General features: G+C 45.1%; 1 protein-coding gene across 5 annotated transcripts in view; it reads right to left on the bottom strand.

Moving 5' to 3' along the window:
* Positions 1-1,102: 1,102 nt before the first annotated feature.
* Positions 1,103-21,430, bottom strand: part of SHLD1 (shieldin complex subunit 1) — a 69,328-nt gene continuing 49,000 nt past the window's right edge. For all 5 annotated transcript variants that reach the window (XM_034764086.1, XM_034764087.1, XM_034764090.1 and 2 more), the window contains one exon: positions 1,103-2,617. In XM_034764086.1, coding sequence (XP_034619977.1) covers positions 2,106-2,617 — 512 coding nt within the window. In that variant the 3' untranslated portion in view covers positions 1,103-2,105. The remainder of the gene's footprint in view (positions 2,618-21,430) is intronic.

Raw genomic sequence — 21,430 nt, 5'->3', positions numbered from 1 at the left:
GGTTTTGTTTAAAACGGCTGAAACCCTTGAGCTTGGCCGTACGCTTCCCACAGCAGTTTAACAGCAAAGCAGCAAGCACATGCGTTGCACAAGAGCCTTCACTATGAAGAACACACCCCTGGAGTCCCATTTCCTGGGTAACTCAGACATACTAATACCTCCCAACCCTTAAATATTTTTCAGGTTGTCTCTCTATAGTTCATACAGATGGCGGTGGGAAAGGGATTTCCTGTCTGGTAGTAGCTCCCTAGAGCTGTGAGCATCAGCATGAGGTTGCTAATGCTACAAGCCATCCAGAGGCAGCATTTCTAGCTCTCACTTTTTCCAAGTGGTGTATCCAGGTCTCTATCACATTTTTAACACCTAGTTTAAGCCGGTGCATTTACAGACACCTTCTTGAAATGCTCTTGGGGAAATAATAACTGGTATGAAGCCAATTAATTTTCGATTAGCATCTCTAATGCTAGGTCTACACTACGGGGGGGAGGTCGACCTAAGATACGTAACTTCAGCTACGTGAATAGCATAGCTGAAGTTGCGTATTTTAGGTCGACTTACCTGGCTGCGAGGATGGCGGCGAGTCGACCACTGCCGCGACACCGTCGACTCCGCTTCCGCCTCTTGCCGCGGTGGATTTCCGGAGTCGACGGCAGAGCCATCGGGGATCGATTTTATCGCGTCTTCACTAGACGCGATAAGTCGATCCCCAATAAATCGATTGCTACCTGCCGATCCGGCGGGTAGTGAAGACGTGTGCTAAGACAGACAGATTCTCAGGAGTAAATCCATCGATGCCAATGGCGTTAAACTGGTTTGAGATCACAACCAGGTTTTTTCTCTCGTGGACACACAGAGGGCACAGTTGTCAGTCTGTTCAGAGAAGGAGGTTGCATAATGGTTTTATATAAATATTCTTTTTTTTTCTGCAGAATATCAGACTAGGTGCAGTATGATCTGAGCAAAAACATTTGGAAACATCTATGACAGGCTTGGTAGAACTCATTAAAAATAAGATTTTGGGCAATATCTGTCTTAAACATTGAAAAAACGCTTAATCAATTTAAATTTGTACAGTTGCAGGAAATTATGGACTGGGGAATCAGACAATAACTGAGACATTGAGATTAAAAAACATAACCTTTATAATCACTAAAACACAAATTGTCAGCATCACATGTCAAAATATCCTCAGAGCAAACTAAGTTCTCAGGCAAAGAAAAATGCTGCTTATCTGTAAATGTCAATTATTGATGGAAATATTTTTTTATCAAGGGTTGTGTGTGCATGGTGAAACTGACATCTGCCAATACACATCTAATCATTCCAAGCCTACACACCCTGTAAAGATACCTGCCTAGGCTGGTGCACTCCCTATCCTGTTTGTTGCAGTAAATGGGACTTACAGGTATTGGCACAAGTATAAAAGGGACAGGTCTCAGTGTGGGGACACTGTTCACAGTGCTGGGGGTTCAGGTAAGTTAAGCAGCCCTGGTTGCTGGCAATCTTAGATGATGCAGAGATAAGGGCTTGGTGTGGTGGTGGCGGCAGTGGTGGTGGTAGTAGTAGAGAGCCTTGTCATTATGGACCACACTGACACACTAACTCTCACTGAATAGCATCACATTCCATGAATAGCCCTATGGAAATAAATGGGAGCTACTTGAGTAGTAAGATTCACTGAGTATGAAGGTAGCAGGATCTAGCTCTGTATAAGCACCCCCTAGCATCAGAGTATGGAGAGCCCTTAGGGCAGGTTCGGAGAACGGCATGTTTTCTAGCCCATGGTCACAGGGTGAGCTTTAGGATAGTAGCAACATTTCAAACTGGAGAACAAGTCCACTAAGCACCAGAGTCACCGCTAGATGCTGGGAAACAAGTTCAATACGTAGGTGAAATTCACACTGGAGTCTGGGGGCAGGAGAGAAGATGTAATGGGTGGTTTTGCAGTTTAAGTGGGAGGCTCAAGGAAGGATTGACCTTTCCTGAGGCAGAGCCGTCCCTACTCAGAGCAGGAGCTAAATGCCACATGGTGCCCTCTACTAAAAGACACAGCAAAACCAAATAAACAGCTTGCTCACCCCTCCCTTAGCCCCAAACATCAGGCCCTATGATTTCATCACATTCTGTTTTAAGAGAAATTGGAGGACATCATCAGACAGTCCCGGTGTTCGCTTTCCTTCTTCCAGTGCAACTTCTCCATTAGCTGGTGCTGAGAAACCAGCATTGCTGGAGTGGTTTGGAAAGACCTTACATCCATCTCTGTTCAAAACCATCTGGGCCATGTGGAGACAGCACAAGGAATATTTTCCTCCTTCCTTGTTTGCCAGGTCCTGAATTTTGAGAGAGAGCCATTCTGAAGCTGCATTGTACGTGGGATCCCCTCTGCCGGGCTGCTGCTGACAACATGTTTCATAGAAGCTGTCTAGAGACTTTCTAATGCTGATGTCTTCTGTGCCCTCTTGCTCATATGTCCAAGAGGATGGAATCCCACCAGGTTCAGCAGGTTGAAATGGCTCTGCAGGCAGACGGTGTCTAGGATTTGCTTCCTCACAGTGTCCATGCCAAACGCTCGTGCTAGCTGCATGCTGAGCTTCTCCAGGATCTGGGCTACTAGCACCTGCAAGCAGAGAAACACTGAAATATGTCAGATGTTCAGGAAACAGAGAAACTAGCCACAGGCTGCAGCTGATTAATAGAATTGTCCTTGTGGCGTCGGGATTCAAAGCCTGTCTGATTCACTGCTGTCAGCTAGCGATCTCACAGCAAGGGCTCCCTAAGGCGTGGTCCTATAGATCCTAAAATGGAATAGGTGCATACATCCCTGGGGGGAGGAAAGCTTTAAACACTGACCAGGCCTCCACAACAGGCTGACTGAACAGGTTCCTCAGGAGATGTGCTGAATTAGAACTCACAGGTGTCCTGGCCTCCCCCACCTCTCCAGCTGGCCCAGTCCACTTTATGGTCTGCGCTGGCTGGATCTTGCCCCCTAATGCTCCTAGAAAGGGGAGGGTTGCAGGTAACTTGTGGACTTTCTGCTGCCAATGGCCATAGCCAGGACTGAGGGGATCTCAGGATTGCTGCCCTAGGCACAGAGGTGCTGACTTTCTGATTTTCCTGGGGGGGGTGCTTGACTCCCACTCCACCTCTTTCCCCCTCCAAGTCCCCACCCTGCCTCTTCCCACCCCCAGTCTGCCCCTTCCCCAAAGTACCCTGCCCTTGCTCCACCTCTTTCTGCCCCATTCTACCCCTCCCCTCCCCACAGTGCCTCCTGCCTACCACTGAACAGCTAATCCTCCTTGGGTGGGCAGCACTGGTGGCGGGAGGGGAGGAGCTCATTGGCTAGGCCCACTCTTCCCCTCTCCTCCCCCCCCCCCGGGTGCTCCAGCCCTGGAGTACCCATGGAGTCGGCGCCTATGCCTAGGCATCTTCATGGCCTTATCTTCTCCACAGCTCACTTTGGTTTTACTACCCCTTTCTGTTGTGAGCTTTAAAACCGTGTTCCTCATCTTACCGTTCCCGCTTTGTGTAAAGAGTCCTCTTCCCCAGCCTTCTACCAGCACCTTATCAGAGTGTCTTACTACGGGATTAGGCGTTGCGTAGGGTTACCATGCTCCTCCATCCCGAGCCCCATTTTTCCTGCTCGCTCAAACTAAATTCTCCCACACTGCCTTCATGTGGGACTTTTAATTTGCTTAACCTCTTGATTCAGTCTAGTCTAGTTCTTGTCCCACTTCCTTATTGATCAACATTCCTGATGTCATTCAGTTACACGGATCCACTCCTCCTCCCAGTGAAATCAATAGGAGTGATCTGCAACCAGGCACCTATTTATTACTAACGCAGTGTTGACAGTGTTACAGGCACTCTGCAGTTTGTGTGAAAACAGGAGAGTTTACAACAGGGCAAATACATCTCACAGCCTAAATAGCCTTCACAGATCGATGGAGACAACAGGCTCCTCTACCGACACCTCTAACTGCATTCTCTCCTCCATCCCTTCCTTTAAGCTAACTGGCAGAACACCTAAGGTACTGAAAGGAAGGAATTTCTAAGGGCTGGCCCAGGTCAGCTGACTTGGGCTCACAGGGCTTGGGTGCTGGGGCCGAAGAATTGCTGTGTAGATGTTTGGGCTCTAGGGTCCCGTGAACCCGAATGTCGACACAGCAATTTTTTAGCCCTGCAAGCCCAAGCCCCAGCCCCACTAGTGCAGGCCGGTCACGGGTCTTTTATCCCTGTGTAGACATTAGCCTAAGGGCTCTTTTCTGTTCTTCACTCAGAGGCGGTGCCAGTGGCTTCAGATCACATGAGCAGTGTGCAGAAAGTCAGCAAATAGCTGGGTCTTTTATAATTCATTGGCATGTGAAGTGGCGCACAGCCCTTCGTTTAAATTAGCAATCTTGTTCAAAGGGAACATCAGCGCTAACCATGAAGGGCTTTCTTAATATGGGGACACAAAGAGTTGTATCCCCAGTTTGCGCTCAGAGATGCATTAAAATTAAGGTGGCAGAGTAGCTATACTGTATATTGCTTCAAGAGTGCTTCCTGCCCTTACGTTCCACCTTTTGATCTTTCCTTCCAAATTGACTTCATCCTCCATTCTGAGATGAAATAACTTAGCCTTGTCCTGCACAAAGGCATTTCTAATTCAGTACAAAGAGAAGCTTATGTGGCTTCCTTTTTACATCAATCTATGCCATCCCAGTAGCAAATCAAAGCTAATCAAAGACAGCAGGTCCATTTTCCCTTAATAATCCATCTGCCTCGGTGTGTGCGTTAGGTCTGCATTGAATCTGGCATCTCCAGTAACTCAGTCAGATGTCACTTGAACTCAGACTCCTGTGGCAGCCTGCAACTCCCCATGCTGCCATCCCCTCGCTACCTATTACATGTAGCTTGCCGTTACACTTTGTGAAAAAGCAGCAGTTGCCACTACCTGCAAATATAGAAACCCTGCATGATCCTGTTGGTAAGAGCAAAGTCCCATTAGCTTCGCATGATCAGAAAAGATTTCTGCTGTTATTCCTTTCTCCTATTTCTAAACAAGCATGATCATATTTGCTGCCTCCTCTTCTTACTTACAACCCAGTGGAGAAATGACCAGCAAATATTGAAGGGATTTTTTTTGACTGAGACAGAAAATACTCCTATAGAGTTACAGGGAGTAACTATACTTTCAGTAGGAGGCCTCTGTCCTCACAATAGTAGTCACTGTTGGCCTGAGCCAAAGCTCCCTACAGTCAGTGGGAATCACTTAATTGGCTTAAGTGGGAATCTTTCCACTGATTTCAATAGGCTTTGGATCTGACCTTATGAGACCCCAACTCAGCGGGAGTTGCTGCTGACCATGAATGTACAGAATCGCCAACCATGATGCTAGCACTGAGCTGATGGCCACTAGCATGCCTGTACCTACCACGCATATGTGACATTACCAGTTAAGTATGGAAGTGACCTCTACATAATTGTGATTACCTCATTCAAGTCTCTGCTCCAGCCTATAGCTTCTTTTTGCACAACAGAAACCTCTACTCATACGCAAGTCCCATCAAAATAACCTTTAGCATCTTCCCCCTTCTCTGGACCGTGTCACTGCAGGGAGGTGATCACACTTGGAGACAGAACTCCAAGGGCCGGACCCAAACCTCAGAAAAGCTAACAAGAGATTTTTCCAAATGAAGATACATAATTGCTCACTGTATCAATACCTTCCACATTATCCTCTTAACTTTCTCTAGTGAGTCCCACCTCAAATTACAGCACAAATAATTCCCATCCCTTAATGCTCCGAACCATCCTGAGTGCTACTGCTTTTTAGAATTCACATTGGACAAGTGTCTGAGCTCCCACGAGGACTCTCAAGGACTCTCCTGACAGAGCCACAGCTTAGATGGTGTTTAACCATATGCCTGGGCTTCGCATGTCTCCAAAACTAAAGTCAATCTGCCATTATGCCACACAACCCCCTCTGTGGGTTTAAATCCAGCTGGGCAAATGTTGCCCCCTTCCCTCCTGGGAAGCTCTAGTAAACTGGCTTCCGACAGGTGACTCGCTTAGGAGGTGAGGGAAGGAGCCTCTCGGGTGAAAGGCACTTGTGAACACTCTCTGCAATGGCTCATGAACTGTATCAATGGCTGGGGCTTCTGTGCTGCCCCCCTCCCGGGTGGGGGGAGGGAGGGTACAAGGCCAGTGGAATTGAGCCAGCATAAACCCACCCTCTGCCTTCCCCGGTAAGTCACCCTCTCAGTGAGGCTCCAGAGAGAAGAGAGTGCAGGGGTACCGAGTCCCTGACAGCACGGCTGTACCACAGTGGCTCTATGGGGCCTAAGCTTCCCGGGGCTGCCCTTGGGGGCAGGGTTTCAACCACCTAGAGTTTCTCAGGTCTTCCACGGAGAAGCTCAATGACCATATGGATGTTACAAGGCTTCAAGGCAGTGGTTGGCATCCTGCAGCCCCCACGCGGCCCATCAGGGTAATCTGCTGGCAGGCCGCCAGACAGTTTGTTTACATCTGCACAGCCACCCGCAGTTCCCAGTGGCCGCGGTTCGGTGTTCCTGGCCAATGGGAGCTGTGGGAAGTGCCGCAGGCATGTGCTGGCCACCGCTTCCCGCAGCTCCCATTGGCCGGGAATGGCGAACCGCGGCCACTGGGAACTGCGGGCAACCGTGTAAATGTAAACAAACTGTCTGGCGGTCTGCCAGTGGATTACCCTGACGGGCTGCAGGTTGCCCACCACTGCTTCAAGGGGTCTGACCCAAAGCCCACCAAAACCAATGGACAGGTCAGTCAGGTTTCAGCAGATATAGGAGGCTTGGTTCTCAGCTGATGTAAATCCCTGTATCTCCATTTGTCTTCAGCTGAGCTGCACAGACTTGCACCGCCTGAGGATCTTGCCCAAACTGTCTTTAAATATCTTCACACGTCTATTTATACCGCAGACTGCATGTGAAAACCCATTCCATTACTCATTGTGCTTCACCCTCATGACAGATAATCATCAGTAAGAAAGTGTATTACTTGATCCGCCTCCACAGTAACTGGAGATGGGCGTTTGTAACTTATTTGCACAAGATGTGGGGGCTGATAACGGGATATTCTGTACGTTTATAAACCCTACTGATAATTTTAAGTCTCCATATCTTACAACTGAGCCTCTGCATGTGGAAAAACTGCTTTGGACTTGGGTCTCCTTTCAGTGGTACAACAGCACTTCAGCTTTATTATTTTCACTTCCCCAATCAGCTTGTGCCACCATTTGAGAGTTTATAGCCAGGCTAATGGCTCTGCTGAGTAAATATAGTGGGGGTGTGAAATTAGATATTCATCACCAGGGCTGAATTGCTGGAGAGAGAGCCTTCTCGGTTAGGGTTGCCTGTGCCTCTTGCGGTTGCTGCTAAAGTATCAGGCAGGCTGTAGAGTCTATTGCTGTGGTGTCCACGTCCCGTCGACACAGAGGTTTGGTTGGTGGATCTATGTAGTTACTGTGCCTCTTCTGCAGCTCAACCTCTCCCATTACTCTCCTTAATGCTAGTGCAGATGGAACTCCCAGAGAACACAGCATGCCTGGCATATCGTTCCCCCGCAAGGGTCTTCCACGTTCTGTCTCCTTCCCTCTGTAACAGAAATGTGCCCGTCCCACAGATGCAGGGCTTTCAATGGCCTGGAAGATGTCCCCCATTGTTCTGAAAGTATCCAAAGTTAAATACTATAGCAAGGTTTTTGTAAAGAACTGAGTAACACTGTTCTCAGAAGAAGCATGTTACGCATTCTCTGATAAGAATAACTCAATCTCATGCTTCAGAATATAAACTCTGAGCCTGGTGGCAATTAGAGAAATCTGCCTAGGAACAGCAGTGCAAAAATGGCCAGGTGCATTATGGGCCTGTTCTAAAGGCCTTTGAAGTCAGTGGGGATCTTTTCACTGACAGCGATGATCAAGCCCAACAGGAGGTTTTAGATGCTTGTATAGTGTCCGCTATTAGCGACTAGTGGAGGAAGGATTCAGGACATGATGGAGCAGTGGTCCTAGATAATAGAGCAAATCTTGTTTCCAAACTATATAACACAGGGAATTGCAACACTATATGTGAATTCCAGGGCTAAATTTGTGTATAGCATCACTCAGCTCCATCGATGTATGTTTTCTTTTTGAGGAGAAGGGAGAAGGGGCAGGCTAGATCCATCAGCACAAGCTCAGGACTAGCAAAGTGAACCCCCATTACACATGCTATGGCAGTACAGCCCAGGAAGGATAACTTTAAAATCCAGCTAGGAACTGCACTGGCTGAGGTGCTGAATCAAGGTGGCCTCATCCCCACCTCCATTTGGGGTAGGATTGACTGGATCCAAGTGCCCTGACTCTGGGTTGAAGTGGGACTGTGGGCAGCTCAGTGACTTTTCCCCTAGGACTGCTGGTAGATATTACTATTGCCAAGTACCTGCTATAGTTAAAAACTGGTGCAGAGGAAGTCATTTGCAATGCACAACTAGTTTTATTGGTCCTTCAAAACCCAGGAGTTATGCTATATATTCTTAAGTGCCCTCTACCAGCACTTTGTCTATGAACTGTTTACATTATCTATATAGAGACAGACAGACCGAACCCAGGAATATTTTGAGTCCTGTTTCTTCATAAATGTGTAAAAGCAGTGTAGAATGTACCCACAAAGGATGATTTTCAAAGGCAGTGGGAGTTAGGTGCCCATGAAAATCTCCTCCTTGGTTATTCCTCTTACCCCAGCCTCTAATTGTCTGCCTGCCCTTCAGTAGTCAGCTCTTCAGAGCAGGGACTGTCGCTGATGGAGTGTTTGCAAAATGAACTGCGCATAATGTGTAAATAAATATTATGGGATTAAGATGTGCTCAGAAAGACTAAAGTGCAAGACTATTGAGGCTAGGTTGTCTGCTGAAGCAAGGTTTAACAGAGGGACTATGCTCAGTAAGGCACATTGTTGTATTTCATAAGCAATCCTTGCACTTTTCTCAATATAAAAAGAGGACTGCAACATAGTGACAGTAGGCTCTTTTTCTGACCATCTTCCAGCAATTTTCCAAATAATTAGTCCTCCGCCCAGTAAGTCTAGTCAAAACATTTTCAAAAAAGACTGTGCGCTTCTGCATCAAAGGGGAAATGAAAATTTATCTCTGAATGCAGCAAATCTGTCATCTTGTTATCTGCCCTTAGTGTTTTGCTGCATTCCATAAGCCGTTAATTTCAAAGCTGGAACTACAGAAAACTGCAAACAGTCAATCTTTAGCACAGGGAGATATAAAAACTTCCTGCTGCTGACCCATTGTCCACGAGTGTTGATCAGCATGGCAGGCGAGTGCAACAATGTTCCAGCTGTCAAAGCATCTGAATAGGGCAGGTGTGCTGAAGATGTTATCCGGACCTATAGCGAAGATGGGGCTGGGCTACTTTCTTTGTACCACTCTAGAGGTCGCTGTCCCATTGTAAGTGCGATCTCTGGTTAAAGACACTAACTATACTGGAGACAGACCCAGCATCCAAAGCACAGGTATGAATTTTGGAGGCTTTAGGGCACTTATCTGCAAACCATGTGGCCTAAAAACACCATAGTTTTAAAAGGGGGGCCTTAAATTAGGAACAAGGAAAGAAAACTGCTGGAGAAACTGAGTTCTCTAGTTAAATATTATTTTAATGTAATGAATCTGGAACCACAGAAACTGCCTCACCTTCAGTATGATGATGTAAGGTAACCAGATGGCACAAGGGCACACTCGTATGTTGCTCTGCTGATTGCGGCTTTTGGATCATAAACGTCTTGATAGCGAGTGTGCTGGCGTAAAAAGACCATTTAGCCGTACAGCGATGTTGTGGCTTGGTGTACCCGATGATGGTACTTAACATGGGGCTGTTTCAAATAGAAGCCTGTCTGTTTCGCACTATAACAAGCTTGTCTAGTCTTCTCAGAAATTCAGACCGGAACGGACCATTACGATCATCTAGTCTGACCTCTTGCCTAACACGTGACATAGCTGCTCAACTATTAAGTCAGGTTCTATGTAACCCTACGCTCCCTGCCTGATGTGAGCGCTACACTAATGGAGGAGGCTGCCAAAACTTTATTGCCCTTTAACCCTCACAGCCCTGCTCAGCTGTTTCAGGGCATTGGGGCCCTGCTCTGCCTTTTGTCAAGGGTGAGAGGAGTAACTGAGACATGCAATATGGTGGAATGAAGCAGCACGGGGAAAGGAAGGGAATAGTGGAGCCAGGAGGTGAGAATTTAGCTGAGGCGAGGGCAGGCCCTAGCTGGCCACTGTTGCCTCCTGGGTCTGAGTTCAGTTAGTGGCTGTATTCCCTATGATCTGAGACACTGCCATGATGCTGCGCTAAATTCAAAAGCCCGAGGGACGGCAAACAGCGGGAGGGCGATGCATGTGTAGAGGCCATCAGACCACTGCAGTACAAGACAGCAGTCCTTCCAAACTTCATCTGAGGAGAGAAAAGACCATCTATTGCTGCCCAGCTCCTAACAGTTGTGGTAGTGGACAGTGACAGCAAGAGGCCCAGGGCACTCTGGAAGGTGGTTCCTCTGGCTCTTGCCTCCCCAGTCAAACTACTCCCCCTTTCCAGGCTTCCCTTTCCCCACTGAGCCCCCCTCAAACTGTGGGTAGTTTTGTTAGTCATCGCTTCACTAAACTAAAAATCCTGCCTGCACGAATTTCTGAGAACCCGTTCACAGTAGTGATCAAAGGAACAAACAAGGTAGAAGTTACTGGTCCCAAATAGGATTCTTGGTTTCCCCATAAAGAATGATCAGACCCCCATTAGCTTCTCTTCCCACACACAAAAATATGTACCCCTCCCTCCCATTTCTCTCTCTCTCACTCTCTCTCACACACACACACACACACACACACACACACACAATTTGGCATAGCTTCAAATTGATAATGGAGTCGTACCAAATTTCAGCAGCTGAGGATCTTGCTCTACTCCCACTAACACGAGGTAAGAACAGATCCCATAACCTACTGGAATTCCCAAGACAACTGCACAATTTACAATTATGCATGTTAAACACTTAAAATCTCTGGAGATATTTAAGAGTAGGTTAGATAAATGTCTATCAGGGATGGTCTAGACAGTATTTGGTCCTGCCATGCGGGCAGGGGACTGGACTCGATGACCTCTCGAGGTCCCTTCCAGTCCTATAATCTATGAATCTATGAATCTATGAAAAAAATAAAACTGCTTTTCATTCAATTCAATAGGTTGTTTTGACTTGCTGATTTCCAGTGGGGAAAAATGTGGTGGTGGTGTTAATTATTAATTATTATTATTATTTTGGCACTGCTTTGAGAAAATACAGCAAACCCAGTCCCAGAATTTAGCACGACAGGACTAGCTGAAGATACCCCCACTTATATTAAGCAGCACCTTGCTGTGCGAGTCGTCCCATTGACGAAGTGCTCACCAACGTGAGTAAGAGCTGCATAACTGGGCTTATAGGGCCACATTTTTACTCACTTTGGCTGGTACTTTACTCCAAAGGGACCTCCATTAATTTTTAAACAGCTGAAAGTGTGTGTGTGATTTGAGAGTCCCTTTAAATAAAGCAAAGGCAGGGGTTCTAAACTTTTTTTTATGGGCAACCCCTTTTACGCAGCAAGCCTCTGAGTGTGACCCCTCCCCCCTTAGAAATTAAAAATGGTTTTTAATATAATTTTAATTTCAATTTCATGAGTGCTCAGGACTGTCAACTAAAAAGGAATGGTAGCTTAGGTACAAGTAATTTATGACTTGATTACATTTGGTATGTGCAAAATAATAGAGCCTAGACCAGTAATGTATATTCTTGGGGTGGGATCCATAAATAGACTTAGGGGTTGCAATGCTGTGTGTGTCAGCACCTAACTCTTAGGTACTTAGAAAACAATGGGAACAACACTGCAATCCACAAAGCCTGAGTTAGGTGCCTAGGCTCCCTATACAATGAATGGGGAGAGAGGCACCTTAGGCCAGGTCTACACTAACCCGCTAATTCGAACTAAGGTACGCAACTTCAGCTACGTGAATAACGTAGCTGAAGTTCGAAGTACCTTAGTTCGAACTTACCTCGGTCCACACGCGGCAGGCAGGCTCCCCCGTCGACTCCGCGGTATTCCTCTCATCTAGCTGGAGTACCGCAGTCGACGGCGAGCACTTTCGGGTTCAACTTATCGCGTCCAGACAAGACGCGATAAGTCGAACCCAGAAGTTCAATCGCTCGCCGCCGAACTACCGGGTAAGTGTAGACCTACCCTTAGACTCTCATACGCAGAGTCAGGGCACTAGCCCCTGGGAGATGCCAACCAGAGCAGCATGTACTAACCCTCACCCCCTCTGAGTTAGGCGCTGAAGTCTGGGATGACGGGACATGCAGACTGGGGGAGTGGTAAATAATTAAGAGGACAGGTCACTGACAGACTGATCAGGGTCATATAGTAAACTAGGCACAAGAAAACATGAATGAATTTTAATATGGCCAAATGTAAAGTCCTATATCTAGGAACAGAGAATGTAAAGGAGCTGTATCCTGGGAAGTAGTGACTCTGAAAAAGACATTGAGGATGGAGGGGAATGAACATGACTCATAGATAGATGAAGAGGTTGGATGTTAGGAAACACTATTGCAATAGGAGAGTGGTGAAGCAGTGGAATGGGTTACCTAGGGAGGTGGTGGAATCATCCTCAGAGGGTTTTAAGGCCCGGCTTGACAAAACCCTGGCTGGGATAATTTAGTAGGTGTTGATCCTACTTTGAGCAGAGGGTTGGATTAGATGACCTCCTGAGGTCTCTTCCAACCCTAATCTTCTATGATTCTATGAGCTCCCAGTGAGATGCTGTGGCCAAGAGAGCTAATGCAATCCTTGGATGTATAAATGAGAAGATATAGAGTAGGAAGATTAGTACCTCTATATTTGGCACAGGTGGGACCACTCTGGAATATTTCAAGAAGGATGTTGATAAATTGGGAGAGGGTTCAGAGGAGAGCCAAAAAATGATTAAAGGGTTAGACAACTTGCCTTACAGTGATAAGCAGGTTGAGCTCCTGGAGTCTAACTTACAAGACATCCTTCAGCCGTCTCTTTAAGTTCCCACAGGGGGAACAGAAATCTGATGATAAAAGATCTTCAGTTTAAGAGACAAAGGTATAACATGATCCAGTGGCTGGAAGTTAACAATGGCAATGGAAGTTGACAAATTCAGCCTAGCAATAAGACACACATTTTTAACTTGGGTAATTAACAATTGGGGAGGTCTTCTCATAAATCAGGAACTGGTTAAAAGATAGGAAACAAAGAACAGGGAAAAAAAGGTCAGTGCCCATAGTAGAGAGAGGCAAATAGCAGGGTCCCCCAAGGATCTGTATTGGGACCTGTGATGTTCAAAGTATCCATAAATAATTGGAAAAGGAGATTAACAGTGAGGTGGCAAAATTGGCAGGATACAAAATTACTCAAGATAGCTAAATTCAAAGCTGACTGTGAAGAGTTACAAAAGAATCTCTCAAAAGTGGGTGACTGGGCAGCAAAATGGCAGATGAAATACAATGTTGCTAAATGTGAAGTAATGCACATGGGGTCTAAATTAGCTGTTCTCACTCCAGAAAGATCTTGGAGTCATGGGGAATACTTTGAAACATCTGCTCAATGTTCAGTGGCAGTCCAAAAAGCTAACAATGTTAGGACCCATTAGGAAAGGGATAGATGTGACAGAAAATATCATAATGCCACGATGTCAGTGGTGGGCAACGTGTGGGCTGTGCACAGCCCGTCAGAGTAATCTGCTGGCGGGCCGCCAGACAGTTTGTTTACATTTGCATGGCCGCCCGCAGCTCCCTGTTCCCGGCCAGTTCGCTGTTCCCAATGCGGGAAATGGTGCGGGCCGCAGGGATGTTATGTGAAGCATCTGTCACTGGCCATTGTCAGAAGACAGGATACTGGGCTAGAGGAACCCTTGGTCTGACCCAGTATAGCTGTTCTTATGTGTTATTGACAGCAAAAGAAGACAGCTAGAATGCAAACTGTTGCAAATTAAGATCCCTCCTGGTTTTCTGAACTCCAGCAGGTTTATACCCATTTGGTCACAAGAATCTGTCTCTAATGCACGTAACCATCATGGTATATGATGATGGAGACATGCTGGAGTGGTGGTAATTGAGGTTTAAATGACAGTCTTTTTTCCAATTATTTCCAATATTAAAAACCTGGAATTGGCATGTACCCAATCACATACTACAGTGACAGGCATGATATAAGAACCAATTAAAATAACTGCTTTAAATACAGAGGAAACTTAGAAGTGAGTTTTCCCAGTGATGTTCCTAGTTTATTTTTAGTTGTATTGATCCTGTACATTATATTCACAGCTTGAAGGCGGTTGTTTGTATTTTAATTCTGATATTTTAAAACATTTAAAAAGATTAAAAATGGTGCACTATACAGTTTGTGCATTTGCAGCCAATAAAAATAAAATTATGAAAGCTTCTTTTAATCACATTCTTAATCCAGTAATTATTAAAAGCTACCATGTATCAGACAGGGATTCTATTATCAAAAATAGGCTTTGTCTGAAACAAAAATAATTAAATTCAAATTGCCAGCTTCAAGCATTCACTGTAGATTAACGGTATTGTGGCCTGGTATCTTATTAGCTAGCAGATGAGGTAATTAAAAAAAACTCTTAAAACTGTCTATAACTCTTTTTTTCATATTTAGATATATAGTATCAATAACTGTGAGCTCCAATCACTTCCATCTATAAAATGCTGATGAAAGTAATAACTGTCCCAATAATTTACTCCTGATAAGACTGCTTCAGCTAATTATCTGGAGTCTGAGTGAAAATTGATACCGTTATTAAGAGGTCAGGGAAATGTTCTCAGTGACAACCAGGAGTAGTATCACAAAAATATGTGCTGGGCAAAGTTTTCTATAAAACCAAACTCTTATTAGCCACAACTATATATCCTGATGCACTTTCATTCATGAACAGCCATAATCCAGGAAGAATTTCACAATGCTACCCTTAAATTTACCATGAGATCATTTTATTGATTTTAGGTGACAGTTTATTCAATTTTTCTTAAATTGCCATTTACTAAAATTCCATTTAATACACCCATCCCATATAGATGGAAACACTCACACTTACGTTTATGAAGGGCCTTTCATCCGCAAGAATTACAGAGCACTTCATGAACTATTGGCTGAATCTTGTTTTGCATCGAAGTTGATGGCAAAACTCCCACTGACTTCCATGGGGCCAGAATTTGCCCAGATATATGCAGGAATAATTTCAACCACTGAAGAACCACCATCAAAACCAATTGAAATTGCAGGTGGGAATGTAGCTAGAAAGGTAAGCTGCCAATCTTGGAAACCAGGGACAAAATTCTATCCGGTCTCAGAGCCAGTGGGATTGCCTGGGGTGTAGAAGAAGGCAGAATCTAGGTCATATTGGTGGTGGTAGGTGGTGAAGGATAGATAGAGTTGTGTGTCATCTACCCCTCTGATACTAGACAGAGTTGTGTGTCATCTGCATATTGCTGGCAGTTGAGTCCATATTGTCTGACCAGTTCACCTACTGGGCTGTGAGTATATATTGAACAGGGCCAGAGAGATAATTGACCCTGGTGGGACTTCACAAATGAGGGGCCTAGTGGTGGAGGTGCACTGATGCCTTCCTGGGAGGATGTACCCAAACCATGTTAGTGCATTACCCTTAATCCCAGCCACTTCCCTCTGGCGAGACAGCAGTATCCCATGGTCAGTAGCGTCAAATGCTGCGGAAAGGTCCAGTAGGGTGAGAATGCATGTCTGTCCTACTGCGCTGAGAGGAAGAGATCGTCCATCAGTACCACTAAGGCAGTTTCAGTTCTGTGGGTTGGTGTGAGTTCAGACTGGCCGGGTCTAGAATATTGGCTTCAATTATACCTCTATCCCGATATAACGCGACCCGATATAACACAAATTCAGATATAACGTGGTAAAGCAGTGCTCCAGGGGGGTGGGGCTGCGCACTCCGGTGGATCAAAGCACGTTCGATATAACGTGGTTTCACCTATAACGCGGTACAATTTTTTGGCTCCCGAGGACAGCGTTATATCGAGGTAGAGGTGTAGCTGAACTTGTAGCTGGCATTTAGCTAGCTTCACTCAGGGCTTTCTCCAGAATAGGAGGCTTGACATGGGCAGTAATTGGCTAAAACCAGCATATCCAGGCTAGAACCAATGTATCCAAGGTGTGTTTCTTCACTGTCAGTCACACTGCTTGAAGGAGAAAGTGAAGATTCCTTCCCTGATAAGGCATTAGTTATCTTGATCATGAGCGGTAACAGTTTCTCGTGACTGTCTTTCACCCATCCAGGAAAGCCGTGGGGTGGAGTCAGAGGTTGTTGGGCAGTGTCAACTAAGGAATGTGCTGAACTCCAGGAAGGAAGGTGGGCTGTTTGGTGGATGCGGTGGGGGAGTGGACCGATGCAGTTTGGGACGCCTTCCCAAACGTGCATGAACTTTTCAGCAAAGTAGCTTGTAGCTCTTCACAACACTTCAGTCTAGGTTGAGGCCTTTTGCTGCTACTGTGATACAAACAAGAACCACCTCTGGTATTTCACTGGGGAGCTCACACATCTCAGGACTGACCAAGTTTGATTTTTTTCCTCTTGTAGACTTTCTTTAAAAAAGATTTAATTAACCTTTGGAATTTTTTTTTATCTTTTTTGGTAAAGGGCTTTAAAGTTTGCTTTCTCATATAGAAATTTCCAACACACCCATACATTTTTTTTTTTGTTGGAAAGATGGTGAAGTTTATAGCTAGATCCTCTTAGACTTCAAGCTACCTGTATTTTATAATAAAAATAAAAGCTGGGTTCCCGGCTTTTATTGCATAAATGTAAAGGTGGCCTGTAAAGTAAAATTTGTGTGTGTCTTTTATGATGCATAAAGAAGCCCTTTTGCTTAGCTATGTTGCATAGAAAAGGCTGAAGAGATTTAAGGTTTTTAAAGTATTTTTTTCTGCTTGTTTTTACAATTAGAAATTCAGGTCTTGCCTACTCTCGTTTTCCCAGCAGACTCCACAGGCAGTTGATGAACTAGCAGGGTTTTGACATAAAAGAAACCTTGCCCCTGAACCCCAATTAACTGAAAGGAAAAGGAATTTTTATTCTAACTCTTTAAAAACTCTGAATTTGGTTAATACCTATTTAATTTAAGCAGTTGGGAGAAAAAATAAATATTCAGCCTGCCCACCCCTTCAGCTAAGAGATGAGAAAGTTCGCAGGGACATCTCCAAGTCATCTATGGTGTCCTCTGACTCCCCCACCCCCCCCAAAAAAAAGACTTTCTTGATATTCAAGTTAAAAAGACATGCAGCAGACATGTAGCAGGGAAGACGGAAGAAAAGGAAGGGTGTCCTTTTCTCTGCTCTTTCGCCAAGTCAGTTTGCGCTCCCGTGATACAAAAGCAAAGAGTCAGTCAATGAAATTAAAAGTTGGCAAACTCAAAGCAGTATTGTTTTTAAATCATTTTCACAAAACATGGAATTAGACTGTGGAACTCACTGCCACAGGAAGTCATTGAAGCCAGGAGCTCAGCAAGATTCATAAAGGGATTGGACACTTATAAGGACAGCAAAAATATCCAGTGTGATAATAGTTGTGAAAGAGATATGAAACCTCATGCTTCAGGGTTTAAGCCAATCTCTAACTAGTCGATCATTATGAATCCCAATGTGGGGGTCAGATTATCCCATATCTACCTGATGAGGGTTCTTACACCTTCCTCTGCAGCATCTGAGGCTGGCCACTATCAGAGACAGAACACTGGACAAGATGGTCCTTGCATCTGATCCTGTCTGGCACTTCCTATGTACTCAAAGATACTTAAAATATAAAGCAGCCACCAACACATTTTACTAGGCATCTCAGATTCCAGACATGCACCAAAATTTGCCCACTTTCCAATATTCCAATAGAAGCTGACAGTTCTTCCTGGAGGCATCTACTGAATGTGATAAGCAGCCACACCATGTGCTAGCGATCAGTTACTCAGGTTTGTATTCTTGTTCCGTGTACTTCCGTATCAATCTCAGATGACAAAAGCTGCAGATTGCTGCACAAATGAGATTTCTGTGACATTTGGTCCAGAAGAACGAGGCACGTCATGTTGTTCTGAAGTCAGAATTGTCACAAGACAAGTACCGAGCGCCTAGAGATTTTTTCCAATGAAATACGAGAAGCCAAAGAGGGAAAGTTCACTCTGAAGTACCAAAATAAAGCATAAAATTCAGCAAGGGATTCTTAATACCAGCTAGCTGTGTGACCTTGAGGAAGTCGCTCAGCGGTGACCTGTAAAGGAGACAAATGGATTTGTGACCTCTTTTGCTTGCTTTATGATGTGTAAAGAGCTCATTCATCTCAATGCTGACCCTCGCATTTCTGTGCCAGTGGGCAATGGGGTGTGTACCCCACACAGGCAACGAAAGAGGCTAATTATGCCCCTGGCTCTACCTGGAGGGCACATCAGGCTTAATTAAAGGTGAAGCCCAGCTGGGGAAGGAACTGGGTAACGACTATAAGGAAAGGAAGCCCAGATTAGAAGGAGCCTGAAGTAGAGGAACACTGCAGTGCCTCTCTTGAGTAAAGAGCAGGGGAGCTTCACCAAGAAGCTTATGATTTGGGCCTGGCCCTGATGGGAGAGAGCAGCAGGGATGAAGGAGACTCTTGGAGTGGGCCTGAAAAGGCCAACCTACCCTTGGGGGTAGATCAGAGCTGAGGATCCAGTGTCTCTCTGGAAGGAGAGAGACTTCAAAGTGAGCTGGCCAGAGGGCTGAGTAAGGAGAAGAGGTAGCTGTTGGTAGGCTATTGGCAGGGGGGCACTAGAGAAGGAGAGCTTGCTACACCATGACCAGCCACAAAAGGGGTGTGCCAGAGGTGAGTCTACCCTTCCGAACTGTAGATGCATAGAAGTTACACGTCTAACACTACCCAATTGAGTGTCCACGTCTGAGCATGCAAATCCGTCAGTGGCCACAAATTGCACCTGCAGGCAGAGAAGCAGTCTCCACCTGCCTGACAACACTTCCCTAAGAATGTAGGCTGATCGAGGAGAACATCCAGACAGTTTTTTGGGTTGCTGCTATGGTTTAGGGTTCCCTAGCATAGTACATCTCAACTTCAACCAGAGCTGGGACAAAACATTTTCCCTGCTCTTAATAACTGGCTAGTGCATTGGGGATGGACATGTGGCTCTGCTCCCTTCCTCCCTCCCCGCCCCCACTTGTTTTGGAGACAGGACACAGTAGCAGACCCCAGGTTCAGTGAGGCCCTACTGGGGGGTGTGTGAGAATCTGGGGATTCACTCTTCCTTATATACCTGTGTGGGCATGTAGGCAAGTTGGTGATCCAGCTTTATATCATCTTTTATATCTGCACACAGTGGTGCTAGTTGATGTCCCAGGAGCAGAACAAAATCAGCGAGAGGCACTCTCTTGTGTGCAAACAAAACTCTAGCGGGTATTAAGAAGAGGAAGGATGGCCCAGTGGTTGGGGCTGAGACTCAGGACACCTAGATTAAATTCCCTGCTCCACCACAGACTTCCTGCATGACCTTGAGCAAGTCACTTAGTCTGCCTGCCTGCCTGAGGTCCCTACCTGTAAAATGGGGATAGCTACACTTCAGTGCCTTACAGGGGTGTTGAGAGGATAAACACATGAGATTATGAGGGGTTCAGATACAATGATAACAGGGGCCTTAGAAAGATTAAACTTTCAAATGAGCGACTTGTCATCTTTTAATCTTTTTTTAAACTCCCCAAAGTCATGGAAGGGTAGGAATCACTTTTTTGGCTTGCTTTTTATCTGTGTGCCAAGAGAAAAATCGTGTCATGCTTTCCTCTTAATCACAGCGGTTGATCAAGAAATGAAATAACACCCATACACAAGAACTGGAGGCCCTCTGTATATAACAGAGATAGCTATCTGCCTTTGTTCCAGCCAATGAAGGGAACACCTTGTTACTAAGGAAAGTGAAGGCTCAAATATTATTAAACAGTTGTCAAGGAAACTTCCCAAAAAACGAGAGAGAAAAATCCATCTTTCGTATAGGACAATAAAAAGCCAGCTAGATATAAAAGTTTACTATCTGGGGGATGTTTGTCACTTTGTAAACTCCTTGTCATTTTTGGTTTGCTTACTTCAATGCATTTTTAACAAGCATTTGGTTCCAATAAGCTCTGGTGTAGTATTACATTAAGGTAAGTAATGAGTAGAAAAATTATTGGAGCAGAGTGATGGACAAATTTACAGATCATTCTCATACCCTGGAGGCTTAGGAACAGCTATAATTTGTTTTTCTTATTTTTACTCATGTTTAGGATTAACAACATTTGCCACAGATACTTTTTAAATGTAAAATTGGATGTCCACTTAAATTAAATGAAATCTTTCATGAAAACTGTCTGCTTTCTGCAGAAAATTCTGACTCTTAATTGAAAAAAAATACCCCCAAACCAACTGTTTTATTTGGAAATATAGATGCAAACCTGCCTTATGGAAATCCGCACTTACGGAAAAAGTTCCGTAAGTTTTTTTTTTTTTGTGCATAATTGTTGGGTATACGTTCCCGACTTACGCAAGGCATTCCGGAACGGAACACTTGTGTAAATCAAGGAGCATCTGTACAGCCACAGTGCCTCACAGGAGTTGTAGTCTGGGGCCTTCAGCCCTCTGTTCTCCTATATGGGCCCATCTCCTGAGCTGCACTACATCTCCAATGATGCACTTTGGCCCTGGGACTCCATGATACTCTACAATGTCTCAGCAAGAGGGGAAAACATGGGGCCTGCTAAGAGTGGTTCTGACATGGGCAGCAGCAATGCCTCACCCTTGACCTGAAGAGACCACTTCTTGGGTAAGAGATGAGTTTAGTCTCCTTGCCCATTCAGTCCTTGGACTCTCAGCTAGGTGCCAATACATATGAAAGTTGCCGGGGTGGTTTGTCTGATGTAGACACTTGTGCTCTATGAATTGAACTGAGATCCAACTTATTTCACCAAGCACAAACAGTAACAGCTTTTGGTCCCTACCAATCTGTTATGCTAGGTGTTACAGATAGCATCTTGTTACCGATATCCTTAGCCCTGCATTTTTAAACACAATCGGGCATGAGCAGAGTCAGATGCACTAATCATAGCAAACAACTTACAGGAAGAATTCTCTGTTTGACTATCCATGAAGACGACTTTGGGTGAAATTCTGATCCCACTTAAGTAAACGGGACTTTTGTCAGGGACTTCCGTGGAGCCAGGATTTCACCTTTTGCATTTTTTTTTTAACAAATCTGATTTATTCAGAAATTGTTTAGTGAACATTTTGGACCAGAGGTGTTACAGCAGTGGTTTTAAAACTTTTTTCCATTTGCGGACC

The sequence above is a fragment of the Trachemys scripta genome, chromosome 3 (genome assembly GCF_013100865.1).
Source record: "Trachemys scripta elegans isolate TJP31775 chromosome 3, CAS_Tse_1.0, whole genome shotgun sequence".
NCBI lineage: Eukaryota > Metazoa > Chordata > Testudines > Emydidae > Trachemys > Trachemys scripta.
The sequence above is the reverse complement of the archived record's forward strand: the minus strand, read 5'-3'. Positions and strand labels throughout refer to the sequence as shown.